A 14,945-nucleotide genomic window follows, 5' to 3' on the forward strand; every position below is an offset into this window, starting at 1 on the left:
AAATACCACTAACATTAGTTAAAACATTTAAAAAATCCTGGAAAACTGTTTATGTTCTTGTATTTTCTATATCATATAATAAATGGGGCAGAAAAAATGTGACATTTTGATGAGCTGTTTTTAAGAGGATTTTTTATTATCGATAAACAATAACAGAATTAAAAAATCCAAATGACTCATCTTTAAAAGGAGCCAGCTGTTTGCTTAAATGTCAGTGAGAAACATTAAATCTACCACTGAACTGACAATAGCAGACAGTAACGTATACTTGGACTGTTCTATGGGACAAAGCAAACTAGAGCATGTTGTGTAAAAAGTGTGGCATGAACCTGGGAAAAAGTACAGTAAATATTGGATTAAAACTCCAACGGGATTTTGACGGGACACTTGAGTATGAGACAGAAACTTCATCAGGACATTACTCATGAGCATGGGCACATTTTGGAATTATTTTTTTCTCTTACACATAACTCACAAATAAAAATGCAAGTGTACCACTAAAATAAACACAAACACTTATGCAGGAGCTTTGACTGAACACCAGAACTGAGAGTTTTCAGTCCGTCACTCAAAACTTGAGGTATGAAAGAACGTCTAGGTGCCCGTCTAAGCACACCTGCCTGCTTTACTCTTTATTGGTGACTTCACCTCTCGTAGCCATTGAATGTAACTTTATAACCGCATTTAATTGGTATACGATAAAGCACAAAGCCACCTCGACTACAAGGCTAAACCTTTGCGTTGTTACGAAAACTGGGGGGAAACTTTGAAAATGTGTTTTTCTTGATGCCAAGACGGGAGGATGAGGAGGAGGGAGGAAAAGCATCGCTACAGCTGTCCCCATCTTGTTTTGTGCTTCTTCTTCTTCCGATTCCTTTTTTTCCCTTTTTTGTGGTTTTGTAAATGAGGTGTGTGTGTGTGTGTGTGTGTGAGGGAGGCGCGAAGCTCTGTGAAGCCACTCTGTTGACATCAGCGAAAAGAAAAAAAAAAGGAGTGAGAGAGAGCGAACAGACCAAAAGACAAAGCGGCCTTAAAGAGCAGCCGGGCTTCGGCAGGAGCGGCGGCAGGAGCTACGGCAAGAGTGCAGGCTCAGCGCTGCAACAAAGAGGAGGGAGAGGCTGGATGAGAGAGAGATGGAGAAAGGAGAGGGAAGAGGGGTGGGTGGTTGGGGGGCTGCTGGTGATGAGCCTCCTCTGATGTGTCTTTGTGCTCGGTGCCACTCAGCTTCACTCATCCACTCATGGAAACACACACACACACACACACACACACACACACACACACACACAAACCCGACACACTCGTAAAAGAGAAGTGATATAGGAATCGAGTGCAAGACGAGAACAGAGGCGCATAAGAGACATACAGTCACACACACACACAAACATGAGAAATGAGCAATTATCCTATTAACTTTTGATGACCTACAAAAGTTGTTTTTTACGCTTGCCTTCCCATTTCCCAAGTGGGACGTGAGGTGACAAAGAGAAGCGGGGTCTGTAAATAGAGAAAGTTAAAGTCTGTTGATGTGTTCAGACTGGTGGAGCTCCAGCTGAGCTGCGTCTTAAAGTTGGGATTCATGGTTTAACCAAACGTGCCTTGAATGCTGGAGGTAATGATGTGCGTATAAGCATATCTACTACGGATGTATTTATTAATTGTGATCATAGATTTCAATAGTGGTGTTAGTCCACTAAGCTTTTGTGGTATGAGAGTTATATACTGTATTACAGTTACACTTAATAAGATCACAACATATGCAAATATTTAAAAAAATGTTGTATGAGAAGCATGTATTTCATCTTTTAAAAGTCTAGTTTCAGTGCGTTGTTAAGCTGTTGAGCTCTCATAGTAATATTTTTGACAAAAAAGGCTTTAAGAACCCAATGTTCATTGCCTGCTCTGAACCAAACAGCTGGCACATACAATTAGCAACTAGCTGATGAATTTACTACAACATTTAGCGGGTGAATAGCCAGGAATAGTTAGAGACCAAAAAAAATAAACAGTGCTACAAAGACTTTGTAGAACCCGTGAATTGAATATCTTTGGCTGTTCCACTGTTGGCTGTGTAAAATAAGTCACTTGAAGACCTCATATTAAGCAGTGATCATTTCTGATGTGCAGTAATCACAGTTTTCAGACACATATTACATTAAATTAATCTTACCCACGATCGAGGCTAGTGGGTTACTGAGATGATGGTTTTGCATTAGCAGCTCCAGCGCTTTGGAACAGCCTTCACTCATTCAATCAAATGCTTCTCGTCTGTTGATAGTTTTAGGGAAAATCTCAAAACGTACTTCTTTTCAGTGGCTCTTTGTTGCTCTTAACGGTCTCAATATTATTAATGTTTTATATTGATTTTATTTTAGAAGAAGAAGAAGTCGTTCTCCCATACTGTTTTGGATTTCTTATTTATTTTGTTTTACTAAGTGATTTTTCGAGCCATTATCCATTTTTTTCACTGATTTTTGTCCTATAACGTGCAGTACTTAGAACAGCTCTGGTCGGTTCAGAACGTGCTGTAGAAATACATCTGATTTGATTTCAAATAAAACACTGGTTAATATTTTTGAGATCTTTCTTTATGCATATATGAACTGCCATTAAATGTGGACATTTGAGGCCAAAGCCTCAGAAGCAGCCACTAAATGGGACTCGGAGCTTTGTTCTGCTGTTACCGTTGCAGTAATTTTCTCTCTATCTGCTTGTCAGGACGATGAGTGCTACGAGCAGTCTGCAGACGTTCGCTCTCAGCTTCGCTTCTTCGAGCAGCTGGAGAGAATTGAGAAGCAGAGGAAGGACGAGCAGGAGAGAGAGATCCTTTTGAAAGCCGCTAAAGTAAGTTACTGTCACCTCACCATCCTGCTACGTGTGGGTGTGTGTGAAAGTTGTTATGTCCCCTTGCAACAGTGTGTGCTTGTGTACTGGTGTGTGTATGTGTGTGTGCATGTTGCTCTTGTGCAGGCCCTGACAGATGAATTAGAGTGTGACACCAGTGGATGAAGTGACCTCCCCGTGTCCTCCCAGGCTCCTGGCCCCAGGGCTCCTCTGTCCTGGCTCTTCCTCCCCGGACACAACGAGGAGGGGGGGGGACACCGTACACCACGCAACCCTCATGCAGCATGCAGCCAACACACACACTCACATGTACAACCTGCAAAACATCCCTCCATCACAAACACTGACAGCCCAGGTAAAACTGCATCAGTTTAAAGCAAACAAGTTTGGATTTGTTAGAGTGTCTGATCAGATCAGCCAGTCTATCGGCACGTATTGCTTTTGCGGATATTTTACGAAACATCTAGTGTCAAACAGGCTTTTGTCAGGAAGGGCACAAAAAGTTCTGCATATTTTGATTTGCTTGGAATAAATAGCATTAATAATCCTAAGCAAAGATAGATATCTAAACTTTTCAACAGAAATTTACAGGAAAAAAGACTCAGCACTGACAGGTGGACTTTAGTAATTGCAGCACAAATACACTACAGTCTGCAGCTGTCATGGAATACAGCTTTAAGCAAGAAGAATGTTTGCCTTTCTTTTCCAAAACACTATAAACCTAAGGCCAAAAAATCAATCAAATCTTTAAAGGTGTCTAGGTGCAAGGCCATTTAAACACCAACGAAATAAGCCAGTTACTCTAGTTTCAATCCCTGATGGATCTTCCTCTGGTCAAAAATTGCATTTGACCCTTGCAGACCAAACCAGTGTGAAGGCGTTATGTTTCTCAAATCTGAAAAAATAATCAGTGAATCAACAGATGCCTCTGTTGTGCAAGTTACTTGCTTCTAATCCATTTTAAAACCGTAAAAGATTTTCATGGTAAAATCTTCTAAATATGTAATTCTGACACACAGAGACGTTTTTAGGGATTTAATCATGAGGAGCTTCAACTGTTACACAAATCACTTCAAACACAATAGACATCTGAAAAAGAGCGTGGCTCTATCTAATATTCAACAACCCTTAAGAATTATGTTGATTTGTTGTAGTGGCTGCTTGTCTAAAATTCTCCATTGTTATTTATGCTGTCAGCTGATTGCATTCATTTTCATTTTAGTTGAGTAAAACTGAAGTGTAAATCAGATTTATATTAGAGCGTTGAATGGCTGTTGTATGAAGCTACAGTAGGTGAAAAAGTTTATACACTGAGACTTGCAATTCATGTATAACATTTTTGAGACTTAAGGGCTAATTTAATGGCATAAACTACAACAAACTGTATATGAAGTGTGTATATTGTAGCTTTCTTCAAGTCTGTAAGTTACATTTCGCCCTTTAAAAATACTGTAAATTGCTCCAGAGTAAATGTTTTTTTAATCCAATTGATACATTGATCAGAGCACTGTAGCCCATCATGACACAAGAACAGAAATACCTGCACTACCTTTACAAAATGTATTGCAACTCCTTATTTCCAGCAAGGTTTTAGTAGCAGAGACACCTGTCCAGTTTTCTGATGTCAGCTCTCTGCATGTAAAGATATTTGTCTCAGTGAAATAAGGTCTTCAAATTTAGAAAGATCACCGCTGACCAAAAAAAAGAGAGAGAGAATCTTTTGCAAATGAAAATGCCCCGCAGTGCGACATTAGCAGAAAGCTAGGTTAATTTAATTAATTTTGAATGGAGCCAATGTCCCACAGTAAAGATTCTCATTGCAGCACACCTCACTGTCTTAATTGCATTATTACGCTCCAGTCCTGCCATGCAGGATATTAGAAAATCCTCTGGTTGATGAACACTGGCCACCAAACCTCATGACCTGTCTCTTTTTTCCTTTAGGAGCAACCTGCTGTTTGGTTGTGAAAAAAGACCCTGCCTCAGCAGGAAACAACACTCTAAAGTGTGTTGTTTAAAACAGCTTTTAGATCCTCTTTGTCAGTTCTTCGTTGTACTTGGTTGAACACACTAATCATTTTTTTTTACTATGGAAAGCTCTCTTTATTAACAGGATTAGTGAAGAACTTTAGCAAATGTAGCCAAGTTCTAGTTGGAAGGGCTTACCTTGGGGCCGTTTGGATCGCATGAGTGTTGTAGAGGAAAGTCTGACTTCACCTCAGAGCCATGTCTGTGGCTTTTTGGCTCCTGTTGCCATGGCTTTCAGTTTAAGGAGAAGTTTGGAAAATAACTCTTTGCCTAATGATTATACGATATACTACACAAACAGTGCCTGATAACATATCAGTAGTTTTCCTAGTATTTAATCATTTCTCACGTCGTTTTCCATACTATTGTATAAGCACAAACATTGTTAATATTACTTTGAACTCCGCAGACAATAAAACAGGCTGATTTAAGGAAAAACAGAAAAAATCCATCCTAAAACACTTAAATGCTGTTAGAAAATGACAGATGGTCTAACTCGATTTTGGTTTCGATTTTTCTTACTTCCACCTATGCACTTTAAATGTCATGTTTTTACCTCAGTTCTCAAAAAATATGAGAGTTTTTTTCTTGTAGTTCACACCATTTCAGGTTCAGCCATCATTTGGGAAAAAAAATCCATCTCCGAATATGTTAAAACCCTGAATGCTGCATAATGTTATGCAGTCAGAATACAGCTTGCATAATACGTTTTTTTTTTTCACTTACATTAAAAAAAATAACGTATATATATTTAAGGTGATGCTTGATATTGTAGATTGGCTTGTAGATATTAATTTTGTTCACAGTCTGTAAAGGAAGTAAAAATAACAATTTTGATAAATATATTTGTCAGTGATTACTGCAGGAGGAATAGCAAGTTTCACCCACCAGGCCTAATATTTGGGAGAATATATTGACAGAATATTCAATATCAAGTTAACTTTCCACATGCAACTCACAGCTTAATGAAACAAGTACAACCCTCTGGTGGTTTTCAAAATTCATTCTGGGCAAAGTTAGAGACTAGTGCAGGTAAAAAAAAAATAAATAAATAAATAACAAAGTTGCAACATCACCAAATACTCCTGGAATACATTCAGTATCACAGACTGATGATGTACTGTACAACACTGTATTATTTAAGTACAAAGCTTGTCAGCATCTAGTATCCAGTCCTCTTCTCCCCTTCTCCCCTCTGTTCGCTCCTGTAAGTGGGAAAACCAGGGCAGCTGACAGAGGAGATGTAAAGCATGCCAGTGGCACCGCTGCCCTTTGTAAACAGTCCATCTGTACCTACCCCTCCCACTCCTCCGCCCCGCCGCCACCCACCTCCCTGCCTGCCTCTTTCCTGCTCCAGCGCCTGCTAATTTGACCTCTTGAATAAGAAACCCGCTGAAATAATCCCTTCCACCCCCGTCTTCTCTCCTCCTTCCTTCGCAGCGAGCCCTCCCCTCCACTGTGCCGGCCATTTACTATATGACTCAAATCTGGAGGGATGCTCTGGCAGACTGGAGGGCAAACACATTAGTCTTAGTTGAGATACCGACCAGTACGTGAACTGCCTGATATATTTAAAGCCAATTAGCAGTACGGCTAGGAGGAGCAGCTCTCGGTCCACGGGACAAAGTAGACGAGAGGAGGAAGGAGAGGAAGGATGCCGAGGAGGGAGTGAGGTGTCCTGTTTTGGTGCGAGGCCCAGAAAATACTCCGACTGATTTGGTGTTGGATGTGAAACAAAAAATGTTGAAACTAAAATAGATGGTTACTTGCATGATGTAGAGACTTTATTATTATTCTACTGACAATGTCTCCACATGATGCACCTTTTCTAATGTGTCAATTAATTAAAGAAATCAGGTATAGTTCACAATGGACTGATGCCCTAAAATGGCACTTGAATATTTGCCAGATTAAATGTCAGACAGTGAGTTGAATGTGAGCCCTGATTGTGACCTAATTTTGGTTAATGCATCAAGAATAAAACTGTACAGATTATGTCTACATTCACAAACAACACCCAGTTAGTGTGTCGCACCATAATCTGCCTGTATCGCCTGCAGTGGTCAGCCGTACATGTACGTTTGGCTGTGTGGTGAAGGATTCCCAGGGACAAGTACATTCACCCAGATCTTAGCTGCTGATTAAAATAGAAGTGCTGTGTTGTTACGCCAGGGACACACACACACACACACGCACACACACACACACACACACACACACACGGATGGATAGCCACACTGGCTCACAGTGACACACAGACAGCCACTGCCACTGATAGTCACCAACATCCTTTCCCCTGCGTGTCTGTGTGTGTGTGTGTGTGTGTGTGTGTGTGTGTGTGTGTGTGTGTGTGTGTGTGTGTGTGTGTGTGTGTGTGTGTGTGTGTGTGTGTGTGTGTGTGTGTGTGTGTGTGTGTGTGTGTGTGTGTGTGTGTGTGTGTGTGTGTGTGTGTGTGTGTGTGTGTGTGCTGGCTCCTGCAGAATTTTTAATAACCTCTTTTGATTAGAATCCCCCTCCAGCGGCTTATTTAGGGCTGGATTTGGAGCGGGTTTAAAGGCCACTGCCCCCCGGGGGGCGCTCCATTGCACTTCTCTGAATTCAAATACGATGTCCTTGACACCTCTGTATCCTGTTCCCATTTTGCACTATTTTTGCTGCAGCAGCAACAGATGAGTAGCGAAGGGGGAGGTGGGCTCCTTAAACCAGCTGTTAACCTGTGTTTCCCCCCCCCTTTTACTCCACAGAGTCGCTCCAGGCAAGAAGACCCAGAGCAAGCTCGACTGAAACAGAAAGCTAAGGAGGTAAGCTGCTGCGGAGATCATTACCCTTGACATTTCCCCGACTCCAGCGTATTAATTTTTCATGCCTCACTACATATGTAATGCCATTTAAAGTCGGACTTAAAAAAGTTTGAGGAATTATTCGCGCCAATTGATGCCTGTGTGGAAAATGATTTTCTGCGCACCAAAGACACCCTCCACTTCCTCCACCCCTCTGCTTTTTTCGTTTCTTCATCTCTATCAGCCTCTTTATCTTGCACCAGTTTTGAATTTTGACTAACTACTGTTCATTGAGCCCTGCCTTGCTTTTTTTGGGAGATGGGCTATCATGGGAAATGTATACAGGGGATAACAGCAGTCGTCTTTGTAGGTTTTTTCACCAGTCATTTCTCATCGAAGTCACTTTTTGGGAACTTTTGGCACATTCATTTTCCATGGATTTTGGTGTCACATAAAAGTATGTTATCTCCCAACGTCCTTGGTACAAAACCACATTGTAGCTCAAAAGAATAATTCTACTTGTAAATTAGTCCATTGGTAGAAATAAGAGTTCAGTTAAAGCCTTAAAGCATATGTACCAATTCATTCTCTGCATTAACTTAACAGCTACAAAGGAGTAAAAAGAATTATTTCCTTTTCCAATAGGCCAAAGCACAACACTTAGCGTTGCAAACTGGGAAGTATTTCAACTGATATAGTGCACGTCTTTTTGGTAGTGCAGCTCTACATCCTCTTTATAGAATGAATTCCCAGTGGAGCTCAGAAAGTAGACCACTCGTCTTTTAGTGTTAGTTATTGTTGTTTACGCAAACGAAATTGTTCTTTCACAGCGGAAGTTTTCGTTTGGTTTTTTTTTTTATTTCTTTTCTTTTTTTACTTGAGTTTTTTTGTTTACACCAGAACAAACTTCACTGGGTGCTTTCAGTCCTTGGCTTGCTCACAAGGATCAAGAGGACTGCGTGGCGCTTCCATAGCATCATCTGAGTAGGCAGGAGGATAAGACAAGCGGCATTCACCTGTTGTTGTTTTGTTGATGTAGAACTTAAGGAGCAGACGTGGTTTGTTTTAAGTTGCTTACTCTTTTTTTTTGTTTGAAAGCCTTCTATTCATGCAGATAAAGTTTACTGAGCATGTATGCACTTTTCTTACTCACACCCTAATTTTATACTCACATAGTTCTACACTTTTCTGACCAACAGGCCCACTTTTAATGTCGACCACTTATATTTGGGGGTAATTTTAAAATGTCTTGCTCAAAGGCGACTTCTGCATTGTTGTTTGGCCAAAAAAAAATTATTTTAAGGATGCTTTTGGCCAGTCTGTGGTGTTGAACTTGTGACCTTCAAGTGACAAGTGGACTCGGCCTACCTCCGGCTACTGGCGGCGCTCTGTCTTCTCTCTGCGTCTCTCCTGGACATTTCTTTCTAGCAACAGTGAGCCCTGCTGCAGTTTAGAACATTCACACTAGATCTCAGCTTACCCATAAGCCCCACATATGCAAATGAAGCAGCGTAATAGGCAGCGCGATAGGTTTGCCCCAGGGGCCATGTGATCAAAGTGGATCTCCTCCCTGTTAAGTGGCAGTCCGCTTGTCATCTGGATACGGCCAGATTAGTGCCTCGTGAGGAGATGCTGCGTGCACGTTTGCACATTTTCATTTTCATCTGGAATTTTAAGAAGGTGGTTTGGAAATTGTTACTTTATGTAATGCTTTCTCCCGCTAGATAGAGATGAGGAAGACTCTCCAGCGCCCCCCTACACCTCACACACACACACACACATACACACATGCACACACACACACACAAAACAGTCCTCTTCCACCCTCCCTCACCTCTTTCTTTTTTGCTTAATGGCCGTCGTTTCTCAGCCCCCGTGCCTTTCCGGTTTTCATCACCTGACTGGCTCAAGGGGACAGAGCTGGCTGTTTGTGTCACTGCAGAGTCTGTCGGCAGCTCACACATCTGCGCAAATTTCATCAGGATAATGAGCCCGAGCTACTCTTCCAGGCGACGGGCAGAGGAGCCAGCCTCTCTTTAAGCCCCCTCTCCCCTGATCACACACACACATAGACACACACGCACACAAAGCAACCACCACCACCAAAAAATCATCATTTTGGAGAGATGGAATTACACCGTGTTTCTCTACTTGAACCAAGTGTCGGCGTGTAAATTGGGCTGGCACATGATTTGTTTTTAAAAAGCCAGGTACAGTGCGCTGTGAAACTGCTGTTGCAGACCTGAGTCTGGTCTGAAGGCAGACCACAAGGTGTTAAACCATTACCAGCCCGTGAATGGTTAAGCTCAGGTTGATTTTCAAGTCAACACAGTTTAGTTTACATAGCCTGAAATAATGTCAAATTTCAATTTTAAATCTCTGCAACATGCAACACCTGTGCTTATTGGCCTTTGGTTTAAGTAATTAGGGAAAATTACACAAAAAGGGGGCAAACCACGGGAAAAAGACAGATCCCTCTTCCAATGGTTTTCGTAACTAAAGCATTTTTTTGTCTCAGAAAGACAAACACCCTTCAGATCCACACAGCCTGTGTAGTAGTTCTTCAAATGGTTCACTTTAAGTCTCAAGGTTTGCTCACAGGCTCTCTTTTAGCCTCGTAGAATAACAAAATTATTAGTTCTCACCATTTCACGGCCCATAAATATTAATGACAATAAGAGCAGCTGAGTAAGAATACAAAATAAAAGTTGAGATTAAATAGATTGTTACTTTAGTTTGTTACCTGAGTTAATATAATAGTGGGATTCATCACCTTCTTAAATCTAAATGTCACCCCCTGAGCTCTCCTTTAGTGCAAGGAATTTCAAAGTCTGACACCATGTGCTATAAAAGTATGCCAAATTAGCTATTAGCATTTCCTGCGATGCACACACAGATGCACGGACACCTATTACTGGATTACGAGGTTTCAAGAAAACGTCTGAGGTAATGATATCCTGAGAAAGTGCAGGTTACACAGAATTTGAAAATATGTGTGTCACATGTGTGCGTTCAGATAGAGTTTTGATACAAATAAAGAATATGAATTTTGACACCAAGTGCATAAAGGGCTTTAAATTCCATAATATCCTCCATGAGCTATGTGTCATACTGCAACTGCTGATAATGCTGATAACGCTGCCATTTAGCAACCAAACTATTTTTTTCAAACTTCCTACCATGCACCTGTCCCTTTGACCTCACACAGTATGGGTCAGTCTCAGTCTGCACCCGAAGGCCTAATCAACAAAACCCTCTCAGATTTCACTGATACCACATCTGTTGTGCTTGAGTGTGTGAGTTTCTGAGGGCACTAACTGGTTTAAAAAGCAGGAATGGCACACACTGTCATGTCAGCACATGTTGCTTGTGAACAAGTCGCCATTAAAAGAAAGTAAATATTGGCTCACATTCATTCACAGTTTGATCAAACTGTGAATGAAGTCAATCACACCCTTTCAGTGACACCATAGTGTTTGTACATTTGATCAAACTACTAAAAGTCAAGAAAACCAAGAATATCTGTAAATTCTGTGCATTCAGTTGACTAAAAATACTAACAAACATGGAAAAAATTACAGCAGCCAGTTACTGTTGTTGACTTTCTAGCAGATTTCCTTCACCTCACCATCCGTACTTGGTTTGTGTAGATTTTGTTCTACGTCACCAATTTTGCTATGAAGTAGGGGTAAGTCAGCACTTCACAATTTGACACTGGGACAGCTCAAAGTCCTCATATGCTCAGTGGTAACGCACCTCAAAGTCCGAGGTTGGGCCTATCTTTGCTGTAGGTTTCCCTTTAGAGTCTGAGGCCAAAGCCTTCACTTGTAGTAAAGAGTAATATAAATTGAATAAGCCAGTTGTTGTCATTTTTTTTAACACATTAATGCTCCCAAGTGGATAAACTATTTTTTTCATTTTGAACGATCCATGAACTTTCTCCTTGCACCACCCTTCTGCCAAAATGCTAGCTTTAGTCACAGAGTGTCTAATAATATAGCAGACACTCCGTTCTTAAGTTTACAGAGAAGATCTGTGCTTCTTAAGGATAAAGTCTTTGGTTTTTAATGATTACAAAGTCTTTTCCACTAGACCTAACCTCGGGGCAGACTTAACTACGACCCAAGAACACCAAAATCAGTACAGTGCTCTTTTCAATAGTTTGTAGTGTGGATTGTAAGGAACATTGTAGGCTCTGGGTGTTCCTAGCAGGGCTGTAGGATTTTAGTTTTGTATATTGATGTAGCTATGCCTCTAATTGTGTTTTTGTATTTGCACCAGCAACCTAAAAACCAACCTTGTCACCAGCAGTGCAGGCTGGTCAGATAGTTTGCTGGCAGAGGTATTGCGTGAGAGATAGGCAGAGCGCCTCTGTTTCCCTCCATTCACTACCATTTGGCCAAAAGGTCAGATGGGCTATTTCAAAAATGCCCCTAGTGAAAATCAATGGGCAAATCGTGGAGCTCAGTTCCTGTTTGTTGTTGTTGTTGGTGGGTCTGTGTGTTCTGTCTGTTCCATCACTGAGGCAGGGGCCAGGCAATGCCTAATCATTGAGAGTGAGAGAATGAGAGAGAGAGAGAGAGAGAGAGAGAGAGAGAGAGAGAGAGGGAAGGAGACAGAGAGACAGAGACAAAGAGATGGAGAGAAAAGGATACTGGGGGCAGGGGCAGGGGGGCAGTGCAGAGATAGAGAGGGAGTTAAGGGCAGTAGAGATACATCACGATGTCAGACACACAGACACACTGCAGCCACAGATTCATCATCGCAACTGCGTCTGCAGGCACTACTGGACACAGGAAACGAGTGAACTGGAGAAGAGAAGTGGAGAGAGGACAGGAGAAGAGAGACGAGGGAAGAGGGGAAAGACAAATTGGCTTCTACAGCTGGCCAAAATCTCCTGTTAGAGTCTGTTCAGTTCCAAAAGCAAACAATGTCATGCTGAGAACACTCATATTTCTACAGTATGGCACAGTTCATGAGAGTAGGTTGTCACAAACTGTTGCTCGAGCACTGAGCTGCACCCATTCAAGCTCCGCTACGCTACAAATTGAACAAACACTAGTTGCAAACTCACTTGAGGATGTAAATGATTGTACAGCTGTGCATCTACAGGTGCTTTCAGCAAGAACTAGTACATTAAATGACTGAAGTGTCAGCTGACCAGTTGTGGGTGGTGGTGCCACTAGTGGTGTAACTGGTAGTGTACCACATTCTCAGCAGGTTTCTAATAGTGTCACAAATGTTTTGTGGCATTAAAAAGACAATTTTTCAAAGTTTTTACAAATGTTGTCAACTATGCCGGTTTACCTTTTGTGCAACAAGCGTTTCAAAGTTACTAATTAAAGGTGCTGTATACAACATTCATAACACACTCTTTGTTCTGCTAACGGTTTCAAAGGGAGGGGCTCACATGCACTAACATGCATGGCCAGACCAGCTGCCAAGACACAGAACAGAGAAACTTGGATGGCAGACCAATCAGAGGAAGTCTGATATAGCAGATTTTTGTTTGCTGCTGTTGTTAATGCCAATGTTTATGTTCCAAAAAGTATAACTTTTCAGAAGACATGGGAAAAAAAATAATTTTACACTCAGTCATACAGTTTGGAGCAGTTAGAATGCTGGCTAACGTTGCCACTCACCCTGATTTGAAATCACAATTTTAAGTGGATTTTCGTTACCTAAAGACATTTGTGGATTAACCATGAAATGGCCTTGATGTTCTCTAAAGGCAAGCGAGTTTCTTTCCTTTCGAGATGATTGTTTTTCAGCATTTTCTGCCTTTATCACTTAGTTGACAGTTGTGGAATTACAAGAAATAAGTGGAGAGAGAGATAAGGAATGGCATGCATCAGAGGTCCTTGGCTGGACATGAACCAGAGAAGTTGATGGATCTCATGGTCATCGCCTTAACCCCTAAGCCACCAAGGTCCTCCTTCAGGTTTTAGCTGTAACCATCTGAAAATAACCCCAATTTAATTTTAAGATGTTTGAGCGAGCACAGAGCTCACTGGGGCATTTACACTGTCAGAATAAAAACAACAAAGGAATTATAGAAAGCTTGAGATCATTTTGATAGGCTGATCCTTAGGATATTGAAAAAAAGACATTGCAGGCCTGCAAAAAGTAAGACTGAACATGCATGTACATTTTCAGCACTTGATTCATACTCTCTTATTCCCTTTCTACAGCGGAACTCTGGTGTGAGGTAGTGTAACAGGGTGTTGCTGGAAAGCAACATGGAGCTTAGTCAAGCTTCCCTGGATAAATAAAGGTTAAAAAACGGTTAACACAGTCTGTCTCCCTCCGATAGTCCAATCACTGGCAGACCTTTAGATGATGTGGGAGGGAGCATGAGGGAGTACATGGTCCTCTCCTCTCCTCTCCTCTCCTCTCCTCTCCTCTCCTCTCCTCTCCTCTCCTCTCCTCTCCTCTCCTCTCCTCTCCTCTCCTCTCCTCTCCTCTCCTCTCCTCTCCTCTCCTCTCCTCTCCTCTCCTCTCCTCTCCTCAGTTTTCCATTCTTCCACATTACCATGCCCTTGCAGCAACACTCCACTTCTAGCTTAGAGTGATTCCAGAAGACTTGTGTGAAACCGAGAGCTCTCCAATGGGAATCTCAAAGGTTTTTGTTAAAATAATTTTCCTCAAATATTTTTTCTTCTTCAGGCATTGAAAGATTTTCTTGCCCGTTTGACGCAGCAGCCTCGCTTGAAATGTCTTGAACCTCTACCAAATTAATTCTGCCCTGGCTCAACTTTGAACCTTGCATGGCTCCAATTAAGAGCCTACAGTTATACATGCTTTCTTTCTCTACAAACGTATATGTTAGAATCTACGGATTGTGTAACATATGCAAACCCCTTTTCAAATTTAGCATATTTGTTCTCATTGCCCACACAATAAAGAATTGCTTACGAAAATGTAGCACGTTATTTGGATCCTAACCTTATGTTCAGCCAGTATGCACAGTACTTTAATACGCACATACGTGTCTTGATTGGCCCGGCATCCTCCACAAGTGACCAGGTCATGGACGGACTAGAATCCACCCACACTGTAAGCCCCATCAGCCGCAGCCTCGCACTCCTCTAGAGAGGAGACACTCTTGTGTGTCAGAGGACAATGTAGCAGCCCCTTAGTTTTTATTAGGCCAGTTATATCTGCGAGTTCATAGGCTCTCATCCTCTAGCCCTCTACAAACTGCTCTGCTCAAAGAGGCGCTCTCCCCCATTAGGTAGGCCTCAGGGCAAAAGCCTGCTACCCTCCTCCACGTTCTCTCCCGCTCTTTGCTGA

At 41.7% G+C, this 14,945-nt stretch overlaps 1 protein-coding gene across 5 annotated transcripts in view; it reads left to right on the forward strand.

Annotated features, from left to right (window-relative positions):
- LOC111572255 (transcription initiation factor TFIID subunit 4-like) overlaps positions 1-14,945 on the forward strand; it is a 95,733-nt gene that overhangs the window by 44,632 nt on the left and 36,156 nt on the right. For all 5 annotated transcript variants that reach the window (XM_055009628.1, XM_035950749.2, XM_035950750.2 and 2 more), the window contains 2 exons: positions 2,719-2,844; positions 7,617-7,673. In XM_055009628.1, coding sequence (XP_054865603.1) covers positions 2,719-2,844; positions 7,617-7,673 — 183 coding nt within the window. The remainder of the gene's footprint in view (positions 1-2,718; positions 2,845-7,616; positions 7,674-14,945) is intronic.

The sequence above is a fragment of the Amphiprion ocellaris genome, chromosome 1, assembly GCF_022539595.1.
Source record: "Amphiprion ocellaris isolate individual 3 ecotype Okinawa chromosome 1, ASM2253959v1, whole genome shotgun sequence".
In the NCBI taxonomy this organism is placed as follows: Eukaryota; Metazoa; Chordata; class Actinopteri; family Pomacentridae; genus Amphiprion; species Amphiprion ocellaris.